This window comes from Micromesistius poutassou, assembly GCF_964030765.1.
Source record: "Micromesistius poutassou genome assembly, chromosome: 10".
Lineage (NCBI taxonomy): Eukaryota > Metazoa > Chordata > Actinopteri > Gadiformes > Gadidae > Micromesistius > Micromesistius poutassou.
The window spans coordinates 12,248,854-12,266,654 of NC_140280.1; the positions used below are offsets into that span (position 1 = coordinate 12,248,854).

The following is a 17,801-nucleotide window of genomic DNA, read 5'->3' on the forward strand; positions in this document are numbered from 1 at the left end:
TGTACAATGCAGCCCCCCACACACACGCACACACACTGCCAATCTAAAGCTCTTTGTGTCTATGGGTGGTTGCAAAGGGGGGCTGAATGAAAGTATGTCTTTTGTATGTCTAAGGAAGTGATGGTATGTCGTGTGTGTGTGTGTGTGTGTGTGTGTGTGTGTGTGTGTGTGTGTGTGTGTGTGTGTGTGTGTGTGTGTGTGTGTGTGTGTGTGTGTGTGTGTGTGTGTGTGTGTGTGTGTGTGTGTGTCTTGATAACCAGTGGGGGAATAGGGTTGGGCTCTTTCCAATTAAGCGAGGCCTCTGAGCGTCTAGTTAATTAGCTGAGGACTGGGGGAGACACTGAAGTGCCAATTTACACTGGAATGCCAATATATATCACACACACACACACACACACACACACACACACACACACACACACACACACACACACACACACACACACACACACACACACACACACACCTCTCTGACAGGAGAGCACATACCCGCTGCCACACTCACATGCATAGAGGCTTGCGCGTGAATACACGAGTACATGTGCATAGCATACACATTGGAAGCATACACGCCTACATATACACACAGGAACACACTACTACTGGAAAATAGACGTGCACACGTACAGTAGTGAATGATACTCTGGTTAAACTTCTCTAGTTTAGTGACAGCAGGTCAGGAGCTAATTAGCAATCTGGCTAATTGGCAGGTATCTCGTTATCATTTGTGGTGTTAAAGCGGAATTTAAAAAAACCCTGTCTTTCCTTCCGTCACAGTAAATAGAAAGAACGTAGGTGTAACTAGCTGTCACTGCGAAATCTCCGAGACACAGGTCATACAGGTCAGAATCCGCATTATGTCATACATTATATTTTCTGAAGTCACCAAATTAGGTTGTTTTCTATTAAAAAAAAAAAGTTTCTGATACTGACGACATTTTGGCTAATCTCTATAAACAAAAATCAAAGCTTATGAAAAGCTCAATCATTGTTTTTCTCCACTACTGTTTACCTGCATGCAAATAATGCCCGCTCAAACATGATTGGTTAATACCACTCCAACTACAATCTTCTTGAGCCGTTGCCTACAGATACTACCCTGGAAATCCAGAGTTCTCGCGAAGGCACAATTTCAATTTGCTCAGCGAGTCACTCTGGGAACACGCAATATTCTCACTCCCCGATTCCCCTGGATCCGAACATTAACCAATCACATCAGTGTTTCTGATATAGGCAGGCCAAAAGCGTTGCTGTTTTACCGACCGGATACGGCAAGAGTCTTATCTATTGGTTAGCTCCGCTGGTCTGGATACGTCACCCCTTGTATTCTTCTGATTGGTCGTAGTGTTATCCAATTGCGTGCAGTGATATTTTCAAATGCATGCTTGGGGCCGCCCCTCAAGTTGGGCCATTTTCATTACTCATTGCCAGACCCTACAGCTTTCTAGATGTGGGTCTGGATTTCCAGGCTATACAGATTCTGTAATCATAGGCAGATATCTGTTTACAGAGATAAGACACTCCACTCTGTTCACAACCTGGGTGATCTGGATAATCCAAACGTCTCCTCTAATCAGTCACGTTATCACAGGTGCATTGTGAGTCACATGACCATCATTCTGTGTGTCCAATCAGATCTATTTGTGACGATCACCGGTTCCAAAAAACTAAAGGGACCATGTCATCGGAAGCAGTCAATGTCCAGGAACCGAAGCCCAGGCAACAGAAAAGGCTGGCCATGCAGTGGATCAGATAGCCTGAAACACACAGGATTAGAACAGCCACCTCAGCATAGTGGGTATCGATGCCGCGTCTCGCTGTGGTTTATATATGACAGCTAAGGCACGCCTTCAGTGGATCCTTACACAAGCAGGAGCTCATGCTTATTACTATTGCTTACTATTACCCAGGATGCTTCCTTCTTCAGAGAGGTCCGGGGCATGAGGGGCAGATTGTGTGTGTGTGTGTGTGTGTGTGTGTGTGTGTGTGTGTGTGTGTGTGTGTGTGTGTGTGTGTGTGTGTGTGTGTGTGTGTGTGTGTGTGTGTGTGTGTGTGTGTGTGTGTGTGTGTGGTAAGGGGGATGAGACCAGAGTTAGAGTGACGGGGGCCTTGGGGGTGGGGGGAGGGGCCGGGAGGGGAGGACAGAGGAGTATATGAGATGAAGGGATGGGGGGGCTGGAATGAATTAAAAAATTAGAATGAGGAGGGTTCATTATGTATATTAATGCTCCCCCCCCATATCGCTGCACCTTCCTCCCGAGAAAACTCATTCCATTATTTGGGGAGGAACGTGTGGGTGTGTGTGCATGTGCACGTGTGCGTGCACGAATGAGATGGCTTGGGGGTTGCTCTGTTATAATTACTACAAAAGAGATAAAGAGTGCTTCAGGAAAGGCAAGTTGTGTTGTTTGTGAGCTAGAGGAACTACCACTGAGAGATGGTCACCCTTGTACGGTTTATTTTTATGTCAATGAAAAGTACAATATTTGATGAACCCTTTCCACATCGGGTTATATGTAGCCGATCTCAAAATAGCAATCATGAAAAATACTAATTTGCAACGATTGGTTGAAAACAGTGAGTGTAGCTTTCCTGACCAAACATTAAATATTAATTTTGTTGGTTTAGAACATAGGAGTCACATGACTGTGACGTGCATGAATATTGTTTTGCAGTGCTTCATGTAGCATGCCTAAATAGGTGTTCTCTTGACCTTACTGCAGACTTCATTCGACTCTGTATGGCCTCCCTAAAGGGGTGTGGGTCTATGATGTCGGAAACACTAATGTATGCTCCTGTTTGGATCCTGGAAATTATTCATTAGAACTTGTTACATTCAAAACTATGGTTCCTGATCCTTTTCTCTGTGATCTACTGTCTTCACTAGCACACCTCATTCAAGAGCCTACCGGCCAGGGATTCTGCTGAGATCAGGTGTGAACGACATACTGGGGTTGGAAGAACATTCAGGATTGAATTTAAAACCACTGCATTAAAGTTTCTTGAAAACAGCTATTGTATTTGGATCACAAAGTGACAGTCCTCCGCAACATTTAGGGTTATCTGGATTTGAAGAAGTACAGTCCAGTGGTATCACCATAGACTATGAAAACATGGCATATAGCGACCATAATGGTTAGCTTCATGGTTGCCATCTTGTTGAAGCTGCTTAAATCCATATTTAACTCAAGGCATGCCTCCACACTAAGTTTGTAGTTTTTTAGCCTAGTAACGTTTTAATAAAACCGTTAATTCTCAATGATCATTACCCGATATGCTTACCTATGCTACAATCATATTGAAATCCTATAGCAACATGCAGTACAACTGGATAACTGGATACAACAGTATAAGCTGGATTCTTCCACCATGATGGCTGGCACAACTGATGGGAATCATCAGTGAAAACATTCATGAGCACAGCGTCCATCTATAGGAATGCAGGGGTCAGGATGCTGCAGCTCTGAATCTCACCTGTAGGGGGCAGGTTTGCCATGCAAATACCTTGCTCTACACACACACACACACACACACACACACACACACACACACACACACACACACACACATTCTTGCATTTGTGACCTTTTTAGGACTCCAGGTAGGGCCAATCATTCTGAGGACCCTGCTTTCCCGTCAACATAGAGGGGTAAAAGTGACATCACTAGGTTCAGAAAAAAATCAGTTTGATCATGTGCACTTGAAACTGTGGAAACACTCATGGAAACCAAACCTCACTTTTTGACAGCATGTTAGGACCTCTTGTCGCCGCCCCTCAAGGCGGGGCAAACAAGTGTGTGTATAAAACCAAGTGGAGACCAAAGAGTGGATTATGAATATTATCCACCCTCATCTGTAGTTTTCTGACCATGTAACTGTTATCTCACCTTAATTTCTGTACTACCATAGCCTGGCCAAAGCCTTCCTACACAATTCCGCTCGATTATCTTCTCCCTTCGTAGCTACGTCTGGGATTTCAGCCATTGACCTGGATTCCTCCAGGAGAATTCATGACCTGGCCAGTCAGCTAACGGAGTGAGGCAGCGCAAGAATACTACAGGCTATCAGTCAAGGGCTGATCCAGTCTTTTTGAATGTAAACACCTCCAGTAAACAATCGTTTCTCAATACCTGAATGTCCAGTCCCTCTGTACTGTACTCTGACAGGAACTGACAATTTCACTGCATTCTTTACATTAGTAATCATATGCATGTGACAAATAAACATCCTTGTATCCTTGTATCCTTGTACGAAACGATAGTGTAGAACGAGGGGCTGGTCAAGACCAGGTTAGTACTACCACTAAAGACATTATATTGTTGTGCTTTGTAAACTGTATTTTTATTACACTTTTTCTGTTCAAAATAAAGATTGAAGAGTGCATTAATTACAGTACAGTAATTTCAAGTCAACTGACTTAAAATGAAAATAAAATGCTATAACCCCCCCCCCCCCCTCCCCGACAACAAAAACATGTCCTGCCACCCCCACCACTGATCTCAAAAAGAAACTGGATAGCACATCCCATGGTTTCTGACAGTTTCAGAGTGAGGCCACATGCAAATCGTGGCGGCCATTTTGTTGGGACCACTTTCCTGCTTGAGACCAATGATTATGACGGGCGATGAATATTATATATAAGATTAGTATTTATAATCACAAGTTTAATGGATATTTGCAAGCCAGAACATGAAAATACACACTGTGGGAATTTATTTGTTCCACTCTACACAAATAAACCAATAACAAATAAATTCCCACAGTGTGTATTTTCATGTTCTTTTCCTTATCCTGAAATCACCCACCCCCAATTACATATAAATGCATGCAGTTATTATTTGAAACATGAGACAAAAAATTATAAATTGTTTCATTACCTGAAACATCTGCACTGACTTGGCTCGGTGAAGAGTGCAATAACTTACAGTACAGTACAGTAATTTCAAGTCAACTGACTTTTACAAAATAAAAATGCAAATAAAATGCAATGTTGCCAAACCCCCCCCCCCCTTCCCTGACAACAAAAACATGTCCTGCCCCCAACCCCGACAACAAAAACATGGGGACTGGAGAGCAGATGAGTACTGACAACGAAAACATGTCCTGCCACCCCCCCCCCCCCCCCCCCCCCCCTTATCCCCCCGACAACAAAAAGATGTCCTGCCACCCCCCACCCCCCCCTGACAAAACATGTCCTCATGTTTTCCTTGTGAGAGACACAATCCTATTCCGGACATAGTACTTAACTGCCCTCCAGTCCCTGTTCTTGAGCGCTTCAGGACTCCTTCTGATGCACTCCTCACATTGTTCCTTTCCGGGGGTTGTGCCCTTTGTGATGAACCTTAGGATAGGATGAGACAGCTTCAATATTTCCCCATGCACAACATAGAAGCAACAAGACAGACAGATAGTAAACCAATGTCAAAATTTACGCCCGGACCACCACTGACACCATCCCCCGTCAGAAAATACTTCCAATGTCCCTGTCAACAGGTGTTGGAAACGGTGATTAATGCACATTTTATTTATGTGCATTACCAGGGAATTGATCACTAATTCGCATCAGTTGGATTGAAACGCAACTATCGTGTAGTGAGTGGGCAAGTGGGCAACTTATCAAGAAAAGTTAGAATCAGGTCAATCAGTCAGTACCTTCCCATTTGCGACTCCACAGCAGCAACTTCCTTGTCACTCCATTTTTTTTTTTGGGAACTTGGTGCCGGGTCTGAAAGACACAACATTTAGATAACACTTGTAAATCATGATCACAAACGTTTCACTCTTGCTCAACAACCTTACTGAACTTTCTTTACCTAGTCCTTATTGAAACAACATTACAGTTTACTTAAGATTGAACTTATTTTATTGATCATGTGATTCACCTGCTTTAAAATTTGAGTGACAACCATATTTCAATTGCTCAAACGCATTGTTGAGTAGGCCAAAACAACAAAAACAAAAAATGAATTAAAGGCTTTCTGTGTCTCTATTTTTTTTACACAATCTATGTCTGCAATTCCTAAGCCTAAGAGCACCAGGGTAACATAGTATTTAATAGCAGCACTCCTGACAAAGACCTTATCAGCTTTTTAACTTATAAAGTGTTGATTTGCAGTTAGAATTATCTAACTAACAGGAAACCATGAAGGCAGACATGAACCCTTACATTCCATACCTGAATGAGTTGTTTTAGGCTTCTTTTCTGCTGAACTGGTTGATGTTTGTGAGACTGAGACAAAATGTAGAGAAAAGAATAGTGGAAAGATAATTAATGTCCATATACATTAATTGTGCAAAATACAAACCTTCTTAGGAAGACATTTCCCAAAATACCTCTGCTGTCTGATGATGAAGATGAAGGTTTAAAAGCTGATGATCGTTTTGGGGTGGAACAGCGCTGGGGTCGCACTGATGAGTCTAGAAAAACAAGGAAGAATAACCCAAGTATACGCACAATAGTTTTTCTCAAAAGTGAATTTCATATTAATTCTGTTTACTTTAAATTCTGTGTTCAAAGGAATTTAATTTACAGCACTTTTTTGAGGACAATACCTGAGTCAGAAGGCTGCAGCAAAAGTTCTGAAGATGAACTTGATTCTGACATAGGAAAAGTGCAAGAGAATAAGACCTTCATTAACTATCCACAACCTCACACTAGTTAATTTACAGCCAATCAAAACTACTTAATAATTAACAACATATTAAATACTAAAACAAATGTCAGAAGCAAAGGTCAGAAGCAAAAGAAATTGCTTCCCACCATTCTTTAAGAGGTTGACTAAAAGTCTGCTCCTTAACATTGCATTAAAAATACTTTTGGTTAGGCGGTAGTAAATTAGAGAACACACTTTAAAAAAATATTTTCCTTATCCTGAAATCACCCACCCCCAATTACATATTAATGCATGCAGTTATTATTTGAAACATAAGACAAAACGATATAAATTGTTTCAGTACATTACCTGAAACATCTGCACTGAATTGGCTCGGTGGCACCGATGAGTCTAGAGGAAATACAAAATTTTCAAAATACCCTGAAATGAAAAAACAATCATTCTGTTTCCAAGTACATACCATAATCTTCTTGACTTGTCATACGACTCACAGAGGAGCTGGATCCTGAAAAAACAACGTTCATCTACTTAGAAGATTGTAATCAATCATGTAGACAATATTGGCATTTCCATTCTCTTCTACTGTTGTTATTCTGTTTCAGTAAAGACCTCTTCCTATCCACTACTGATACATTATTTACAGTCAAATACAAATTCCTTACCACTGGCCTCAATGGACTCTTCATTCAGACTCTCTTCTTCATCATCCAACTCTTCTGTTATTGTCTGAACAGTTTCTGGAAAACAGTCAAAACACAAATGAGCCAAAATAAGCACAATACATGGACATGGTCATTTTCCCTACACCCTACACTTCTTACCTCTGGGCTCTATGGTAATCTCTTCCAATGTTTTCCCTTTGAAGTCTGCCAACTTTCCCTGCTCGCATGCCATCAGAATTTTGCTTATTTTAGCTAATTGCAGAGTCCCCTCTGGCAAGCGGTAATACTGCCTGTGGATTCTAATGTCGTGCCCTAAAAACTCCGCCACCTGATCAAGTTCGGTGTCTGTAAGGTTCAGCACCTTGCTCAAGGTGGCCACTTGCTTTCTGAGTTTCGTCGAAGAGAGGGTCTGCGGCTGCTCAGCTCCACATTCTCTTGCGTAGACACGAATGCAGTCTGACCCCTTTAGGTGAGATGCACTGCCAGGCCTGGCGAATAAGAAGTCATTGTCAGGTAGGATCCCGCAATTTGATCTCTCCTTTGCAAGCAGATCCAATGACTTGACCATAGCAGGGGTCAATAGCACCGGCACCTTCCTTCCTCTTTTCCCTCTTACTTCCATGCGTGAAAAGTATTTGCATAGCATTTTTTCCACCTCCGATAAGGCATGAGCGATGTCATCATGTACAGGTGTTGACACCCTGGACAAGTAGGTCGTCAACAACATCTTGGAAACCTCTCCTTGTCGACGCCGATTGAACAGGATAACTTTGGCAAGGATCACTTTGGCGAGATTGGTCCAGTTTCTTGGCGTCTGGTCACCGGAAAGCACGTTGGAGTACTCCTCCTGTTTCTCATCCAGATGAAGGTGCAACTTTTTGACGTCATCAGTAAATGGAATAAGCTGAGGCGCATTCCATTTAGCTTCCTGCAGTGTTCGGTAAGCAGACGCAGAAATGAACTCATTCCACCGTGTTCTATATATCTCGCGGAAGTTTTCAATCAGCTTTGCTTTGTCTTGATTTCCTGATATGAGGGCTTCACATGCAACAAGGTCTGCTACTTTCTTTATGCTATGTCCCAGTTTTAGTGCCAGAGATGACTTTTTGATGGTGTTGGTGTTCTCGTCATAACCTGCAACAACCTTTACTGCTCTGATTAAATGATGGAAATTTGATGGCATGACATACTGCTCAATACTTTTCAGAGGAGTGACCTCCTGTCCAGCCAGCAATAATCTTCCAAGCTCTCTTAGTGTTGCGCGGATATGCTCATCCTGTGACACTCCTTTCTTGTTTAGCATTTGCTGTGCTAATGCAATTATGCATCTGTCTTTTTGAACTGCCTGTGCGATCTTGTCCTGGCACATGTTACTTATCAATTTCCATGCTTTGGTTGTCACACCAGCAGGAACTGGCTGAGCAAATGCACACAAAGACTGAACTCGCGTTTTTCCTGGCTTAGCTTTACCACATTTCTGTGAAAGAGCACACCGTTTCATATGCTTCCACAGGAACTTCTTTTTGAAAAGTCCTTGACAATTGGGACAGTGGTGATAGTCTGAGGCATCTGCATTGGCACCACTGGATTGTTTGCAAGGCACTACCACACCTTTCCCTTCTCTAAGTGCCTCTACGTTATGGGCTCGGTTCCCCCTTTTCCGTAAGTAGTCTAACTGCAGCCTTCTTTCCTTCGATCTTTTTGGACATGCCAGTGCTCTGGCCACTTCTGCCTCATCAGCATGCCTCTGTTCGAGATGGCGCGCAAGCTTTGGGTAACATTTATCACAAAAAAGGCAGTAGTTTCTTTTCTGATGGTACTTTTTTGTCCCATCCTTCAGTTTTTTTACGTTCATTACAACCACGGAAGTACTGCTACTCTCCACTGCACTTTCACTTTCCTCTGGCAGTTGTCTGACCCTCTTGTACACTTTTCTGGGTGGAAACTTGAAAGCAAATCGGCAAGAACAAAAGTAAACTGTAAATTGTGCATGCACATGTGACAATATAGACACATTTTAAATTGCAAGACCATTTGTCATATTCTACTAACAAACTACAAGAGCAGATCTTCACAGTGTGACTTCAGCAGGTAAGACATTCAAGGTTCTCACACATTTAAAGTAACTCACCGGCACTTTGAAAGGCTCTTCATCAGAGGAGCCATCTGATTCCTCAGATTTTTGAGGGACATACTCCTTGTCCTCGTCACTTACACTTTCACTACTGGAGGACTCAGTCTCAGCAATGTTCAGCATCTTCTTGGTTAACTAAATTGATATGAAACCAACCATTTGAATTGTAAAAATAGACTAGACTAGACCCCAACAATAGACTACTTGCCAACACCTCCGACTAACAACTTTGTCACAAACCTTCTGACAAGCAGGTTACTAACCCTGACCTGGTAAAATAACCAGAATCATTCAACTACTACAGCCTTTCTGCAAACCTTCTGTACTGTACACTGTTGATGCTAATATATATATACATATATACATACATATATATATATACATATATATATACATATATATATATATATATATACATATATATATATATATATACATATATATATATATATACATATATATATATATATACATATATATATATATACATATATATATATATATACATATATATATATATACATATATATATATATATATATATATATATATATATATATATATATATATATATATGTATATATATATATGTATATATGTATATATATATATATACATATATATATACATATATATATACATATATATATACATATATATATATATACATATATATATATATACTCTTTATCCCTTTATATATATATATATATATATATATATATATATATATAAAGGGATAAAGAGTTACATCACCAGTTATTTTGAATGTCAAAGAATTCAAACACCACACTTACGAATACGCTGTCTGTCCTTTCTAGAGGAGGTGGCTCTGGCTCTTCCTAGATGAATGGATGTTAAGACAGACAGACAGACAAGTTTACACACACTCACAATGCTATGAAATTAGAATACAACCAACATTTGAAATGACTGTCTATCCACAAGATTCCAAAACACACAGTGATGCATTACAGTAAGCTCTGGTGGCTCTATGAAAGAACATGCATCCACAGGGATACCCCACAGTAGAGCAAAGTTGACAGCTAACATAACAGTAGCTTTTTTACTAGAATAATGTGGATAGTAACCTGTTGCAGGTCTTCCAAAAGCAAACCAGAAGTACTAACAGGTATGCTGTCTTGAACCAAATGATGTCTTTTTGCACACTCATCATGGTGTTGGCGCAATCCATCCATACGTTGTCTCAATCTGCCCAAAGCCTACAATTTAAAACATCCTATGTCAATCACACAAGTTTTACTGAGCACACTTAGTGTTACGGACAGGCAAAGGCTTGGGTCTTGTGTTTGGGTGTGTCTACGTGATGACGTGCACTAATTGGTCACGTGGTGGTGGTGGCAGTAGTGATTTGAAATATCCCCTGTTCACTCGCTAGGTGAGAGTTAGTTAGTGAGTGGGTGATGGGGGAAGCCTACTTTTTGCTGACCGCTTTATGCTTCCCATTTTTGGCACTTTGCACTTTATCCTGCTGGGAGTCTGCACTTGCACTTTATCCTTGCTTATGCACTTTATCCTGATATACTTGAAGTCTTGTTTATAGATTACTGCTGAACCTGTGGATTCTATCGCAACTGTGGATAATATGGATATGAACTGTCTGACTCACTGATGTTTTTAATGCTTGGATACTGTGAAGATTAAATAAAGCAACCTAAACTGAAACTTGATTGTTTGGAAGTTTGCACATCTAGTGTGTCGGGCACGTTAGTTTCCCCTACTCAGCTGCTTGGTGACTGAAATTTGTTAGACAGTCGCCAATACTAAGTATCATACTTTATTAAAATAACTTTAACAAGACAACTAGAGAATACCTCAGCTGAAACATTAGGACAAAACAGATTTGCTTCAGGAAGAAAGAGTCATTTGTTTTTTGTAAAGTTGACGCTGTTTGGGGTGCAGACTTTACAAAAAGCAAATGACGTTTAATGACAACAGTCATAAACACAAAAAAAGTGTCATTAATGTTCATTCTACATGTCATGTTCAGGGATGCGTTTGGCATAGGACAAAAAATATATACGAAATATACGTACTACATGTGCGGCCTGGCAAATTGGGGAACCCCCCAATTTCCTCGTTCCATTGGCACAATCTTTTTCCAGTGTTAATTTTGTCAGCTATTTTAGATTTAGTCTTAGTCTTAGTCTTTTGACGAAAATGCTTAGTATATTTAGTCACATTTTAGTCATTGTTTTCCTTTGTAGTTTTAGTCGACGAAAAGTCCTTACATTTTAGTCAACTTTTAGTCAAAATGTTTTCTCTTTTTAAACTAGTTCAATTAGGCTAACCCTATATAGGCTATATGGACACCTGCTAAGTTGTTCCACTCAAATAGAGTACTAAAGTGAAAACGTTACGTTGTCCTGGCAACCGGATTTTCAGTTCTAAACAACCGAACGAGAGATGGCGTTCTCCATTGCTTCCATGTGTTGTTTCTTTCAAAATTAAAATAAATCAATTTCAAAAGGTGAAAATCACTACCAATCGAAAAATGTCGAGGCGTTCATGTATTCCCCTGGGGTATTAAAAGGAAAAGTTTGTAAACGTTAGTTTAGTTTAGTTTTTTTTTTAATATGAAGACAATCTATTCTCAATATTACTTACATCATTGGTAAAGCAAACTCACAAATCAATTCGCAAAAAGATTGTTCCTTTTCTATAAAAGGTTTGTGTGGCATAGGATTTCCCCTTGTTAATTTGGTATGTGTAGAACCGAAAATCTGTTGCTCTCGAAACGTGACGTCACACTTTAGTACTCTTGTCCGTTCAGCCTTCAAAACGATAGCTGGTAAATTGTGAAAAATGCATTAAACTGTAATCAGAAAACGCGGTTATATGCTATAAACCCTATAGTATCTTGGGTATAAAGGCTGGGACGAATTTCAAAGTCCACCTTATGTTGAAGTATAGACCGTGGCGATTCCCATTGAAACGAATGGCGCGGGGATTTTCTTCAAAACGATAGCTGGTAAATTGTGAAAAATGCATTAAACTGTAATCAGAAAACGCGGTTATATGCTATAAACCCTATAGTATCTTGGGTATAAAGGCTGGGACGAATTTCAAAGTCCACCTTATGTTGAAGTATAGAACGTGGCGATTCCCATTGAAACGAATGGCGCGGTGATTTTCTTCAAAACGATAGCTGGTAAATTGTGAAAAATGCATTAAACTGTAATCAGAAAACGCGGTTATATGCTATAAACCCTATAGTATCTTGGGTATAAAGGCTGGGACGAATTTCAAAGTCCACCTTATGTTGAAGTATAGACCGTGGCGATTCCCATTGAAACGAATGGCGCGGTGATTTTCTTCAAAACGATAGCTGGTAAATTGTGAAAAATGCATTAAACTGTAATCAGAAAACGCGGTTATATGCTATAAACCCTATAGTATCTTGGGTATAAAGGCTGGGACGAATTTCAAAGTCCACCTTATGTTGAAGTATAGAACGTGGCGATTCCCATTGAAACGAATGGCGCGGTGATTTTCTTCAAAACGATAGCTGGTAAATTGTGAAAAATGCATTAAACTGTAATCAGAAAACGCGGTTATATGCTATAAACCCTATAGTATCTTGGGTATAAAGGCTGGGACGAATTTCAAAGTCCACCTTATGTTGAAGTATAGAACGTGGCGATTCCCATTGAAACGAATGGCGCGGTGATTTTCTTCAAAACGATAGCTGGTAAATTGTGAAAAATGCATTAAACTGTAATCAGAAAACGCGGTTATATGCTATAAACCCTATAGTATCTTGGGTATAAAAGCTGGGACGAATTTCAAAGTCCACCTTATGTTGAAGTATAGAACGTGGCGATTCCCATTGAAACGAATGGCGCGGTGATTTTCTTCAAAACGATAGCTGGTAAATTGTGAAAAATGCATTAAACTGTAATCAGACAACGCGGTTATATGCTATAGACCCTATAGTATCTGTGGAATAAAAGCTGGGAAGATTTCGAATCATGTACAATGCATAACGTTAGCTCATAGCTGAGTGGACCATACCTCCCGTTGCCAAGTCGTAGCTAAGGTCCGTCCTATTTACTGGAGGAGTGAACAGTTGCATAAGAACCTTACGGGAGTGTACTGATTGGAAAATATCGTGCATTTTGAATGTCTAAATAGCACACCAATAGCATTTTCGTCCTGTGTTCTCGTAATGTAAATCTGTAGTATGATAAAGTCATTTACAATCCATTAAAACCATGCACAGAAAGCAGCCTGAAAAGATGATTAAAACAGTAGTAATGAAATCAGGGTAAACCACATACCTTCTCTGACCATTGCTGGGAAATTGTGCTGTCATTAGCTGACTCCATGGCTTCTCTGTAACAAAAACGTGCAAATACTATTAATCAACTCGAACTAGTTCATCCGTTTTGGCTAGGCCTACCAGTCTTGAGCTTATAATCATTCGAGGCTATGTTGTTAAAGAAAATTATCCGACGTTTGCATGCAAGTGGGCAAAGCCATCAGGATCGCGCGTGCAAGATGTAATTAAGACGTAATGCTACTTAAAATGACTTCTTTATTATGCCAGAATGTTCCAATAGTGCAAAAGCAAGTTGAAGACGCCGAGATAATCGAACGCTCCACGACAAACATTTACCTAATAAAACTGTCAAAAGCATGAAACCTCCACTTTATTAAAACCGTCTTGTCGGGTAAAATACGCAAAGCAGCAAAGCTATGATCAAATCCAGCAACTAACTTTCCTTAGCGATTTTCAGTAACACTGACTAGCCTCCCTAAAATGTTAAGTTCTACTCGATTAAAAACGTATGAAATAATGCTTTACACGTCAAACACTGTACACATTTTAGCAAAATAGCTGTGGAGAGTTATACAGAAATGGCTTTGGTGAACATTTTTCTTACCTGCATGCATTCATACATCAGTCTTGACCATCCATCCAAGTCTTGTTATCCAAACTTTTGCATTAGGTGAGGAGATATCCCGCGCACTTGCCAGGTTGAAATTGGGGGAGGGGTACATTAAAGGAATATCTTAGGACCATACACCAGTTTGTGTTTAAATGAAGGCGCGAACTAGGATCACGTGTTACAGCAGTGGGTGGTTGGGTCGTCAGCGCTAGTCTATCTTAGGACCATACACCAGTTTGTGTTTAAATGAAGGCGCGAACTACGATCACGTGTTACAGCAGTGGGGGGTTGGGTCGTCAGTGCTAGTCTATCTTAGGACCATACACCAGTTTGTGTGTTACTAAAGGCGCGAACTGCCGTCAGTGAGAAGGGATGCAGAAATACACATGATGAGTTTAAACAGTTTAATAAGGCTATTTAATAGTGAATTATTGTAGCAAGGACTTTTATTCTAAAACAGTTGTAGGCACAGGAAACAGTTGGAGGGAGACATGGTTGATGGCAACTGAGTTGGAGTACCCAAAAAGTACTTGAATTATATTTTGTTGTATTTGTATTGTATTGTACGACGGAGTATTAGGGCCACATTTAAGAAAAAAAAAAAAGTCACAAACTTCGAGAATAAAGTCGTAATTTATGAGAATAAAGTCGTAATTTATGAGAATAAAGTCGTAATTTACGAGAATAAAGTCATAATATTACGAGAATAAAGTCATAATATTATGAGAATAAAGTCGTAATTTATGAGAAAAAAGTCATTATTTTATGAGAAAAAAGTCATAATATTCTAACCTGTTGTTTTAGAGGAAGACAGTTGGTAAAATGGGGGCTGTGGAGGATTTTGTGGAGTTGTACTTTAGGATAGGTTTCACAAACAAGGAGATACTTAATCTCTTGGCACATCAGCATCATATCATCATAAGTAGTATTAGGACTTTAAAAAGAATATGCAAGAAAATGCATTTTTAAAGAAAGAACCAGACGGACTTGGAGGAAGTCGCTGCTTTTGTGGAGGGGGAAATGGCTGGAACTGGTCAACTGCAGGGTTATCGGTGGATGCATCAGGGGGTCATTCAGAGGGGTTTCGTGGTGTCTCAAGAAACAATCCGACTGATAATTAAGATTCTGGATCCAAAACTGGACACTCTGTCTACGCAGGACCCCCCACCACGATTCTATCCGCCGATTGGCAGTGCTGCATCCATAAATGAAGCTCCCATCTCCCGCATGATGATCCGTGTGATTCCTCCGCAGGGGGAATCAGTGATTCCAATGATTCCTCCCTCACGTGTCCCTCAGCCGCTGTGGACAGCCTCCAATGCGCATCACAGTATTTATGAAGTATTCAGCTATTACCATGGGGTTGCTGTTAGTTGTATATGCCTCCATCCACATTATGTGGCGACTAAATTTGTCAATGCAGCCGTTAATAGCAATGCCATAGGGCTTTAGTTTATCATAAGAATCCATGTGCCATAAGGCGTTGGGGCCTCTGCAGGTGTATTGCCGGAGCTCGACTCCCTCTGGATCCAGAATCTTAATTATCAGTCGGATTGTTTCTTGAGACACCATGAAACCCCTCTGAATGGCCCGCTGATGCATCCACCGATAACCCTGCAGTGGACCAGTTCCAGCCATTCCCCCTCCACAAAAGCAGCGACTTCCTCCAAGTCCGTCTGGTTCTTTCTCCGGAAAAGATGCATTTTCTTGCATATTCTTTTTAAAGTCGTAATACTACTTATGATGATATGATGCTGATGTGCCAAGAGATTAAGTATCTCCTTGTTTGTGAAACCTATCCTAAAGTACAACTCCACAAAATCCTCCACAGCCCCCATTTTACCAACTGTCTTCCTCTAAAACAACAGGTTAGAATATCATGACTTTTTTCTCATAAAATTATGACTTTTTTCTCATAAATTACGACTTTATTCTCGTAATATTATGACTTTATTCTCGTAATATTATGACTTTATTCTCGTAAATTACGACTTTATTCTCATAAATTACGACTTTATTCTCGAAGTTTGTGACTTTTTTTTTTCTTAAATGTGGCCCTAATACTCCGTCGTAGTATTGCCTATTTACCTCCAAAGACAACACTTCTTGAGACTTGGGAGTGGCATAGAGGATGGGCGTGGAATGGGTGTGGTTTCAGAATTTCATACACACTGCAGTACCACTAAATGACCAGAGGGGTCCCCATTTTGGGGTCTCCACTTTGGAGTCAACCAGGAATCAACCCCTACACACACACACTTCGACAAAAACACAAGATTCTGAAGACTTCTACATTTTCATTACCTAGTTCCTACAGACATATAAGCATGTCATTACAACCCCCCCCAACAGCTTTTCCTTCTTAGGACCATGGTCTAGGTCTCAACTTTGTCTTCAAGTCCTAATATGGAAGGTATTTTTACAACCGCGAGTCTTAACATGGTCACAAAAACAAGAGCACACACACACACACACACACACACACACACACACTCTTTTTCTCTCTCGCGTGGGTACACAGGGGTGTGTGTGTTCTCTGTACCAAGGATGGAGCGTATTCAGACAGTGTTTATACACTGATATATACAATTATAAGATCTACATATTTATTACAGCTCAATCTGTTGACTTATCTGGCCTCATCCTGTACATACTCAGGACCCTCAAGGGAAAAGGATTATTTATACAAATGGTCAAATAAAGTTGTGTGGATTTATGTCTCATTCACAAAATCCATCGCCTTACTAGCTATAGTTTTGTCCTGTGCAAAGATAACGCAGCCTACCATTCCGGCACATTAAAAAGACCACCCTGTGTGCTTTTGATTAAACTGGTCGGCCAACGATTTTTTATTGTACAATATGAAGCATGTTGTAGCTGCATTAATACAAAGGCCTTACTGGTGGCTATCGCTTGCAGCTAAATATTATTCTGTGACCCTTTTTTGTGCACGCATTTGTCCATTTATCACCCGAATGTCTGGCAAATGTGTTGTCTTTTCATTTGGAATGATTGGAAAATGCATGTGGCATCGGACGGGCGTCCATTCTGTGTAATTTGCATGGTCGCTTACAATGTAATGTCCCATGGGCTGAGCTAACAAAGAGAGGAGGGGGTGGGTAGAGCAGAGAGGGGCAGGGTGGGCTTGAAGGAGGATGGGAGGGGGGTGGGGGGTGTTAGTGGCCTCCACAAAGCCGGCCTATCCCAGTTTAAAATGGATTTAATGGCCCACGGTACAGCACAGTTGCAATTACAGTCCCTGCATCTCCCTCTCTCTACCCCCCTCGCTCTCGCTCTCTTGGCACGGGGTATGACGTCGTCTCGCTGGCCCCGCCCCCATCTTCGGGCTGGTTGCCAGAGAGAATCTTGAGGGGGTCTGCCGTGTGCTCGCGCTGCCTCCCCATATAGAAGGATATGTTGCTTCTTTGAAAAATAAAAACATAAATGAAATCAATATCCGATAATAGAAAAGAAAATA

At 40.7% G+C, this 17,801-nt stretch overlaps 2 protein-coding genes across 2 annotated transcripts in view; one reads left to right on the plus strand and one right to left on the minus strand.

The window, feature by feature from the left end:
* LOC311354419 (nucleolar protein 4-like) overlaps nucleotides 1-17,801 on the plus strand; it is a gene marked incomplete at its 3' end in the record, with an annotated part of 49,736 nt that overhangs the window by 17,031 nt on the left and 14,904 nt on the right.
* LOC311353779 (uncharacterized protein) lies at nucleotides 5,197-7,578 on the minus strand (the record flags this gene model as incomplete). The annotated part of the gene is made up of 9 exons (XM_084473601.1): nucleotides 7,436-7,578; nucleotides 7,277-7,351; nucleotides 7,075-7,119; nucleotides 6,963-7,004; nucleotides 6,553-6,597; nucleotides 6,334-6,417; nucleotides 6,176-6,229; nucleotides 5,653-5,725; nucleotides 5,197-5,341 (listed from the first exon to the last, which is right to left on the minus strand). The coding sequence occupies exons 1-9, from the start codon at nucleotides 7,506-7,508 to the stop codon at nucleotides 5,197-5,199; spliced, it is 636 nt and encodes a 211-aa protein (XP_084329727.1). The 5' UTR covers nucleotides 7,509-7,578.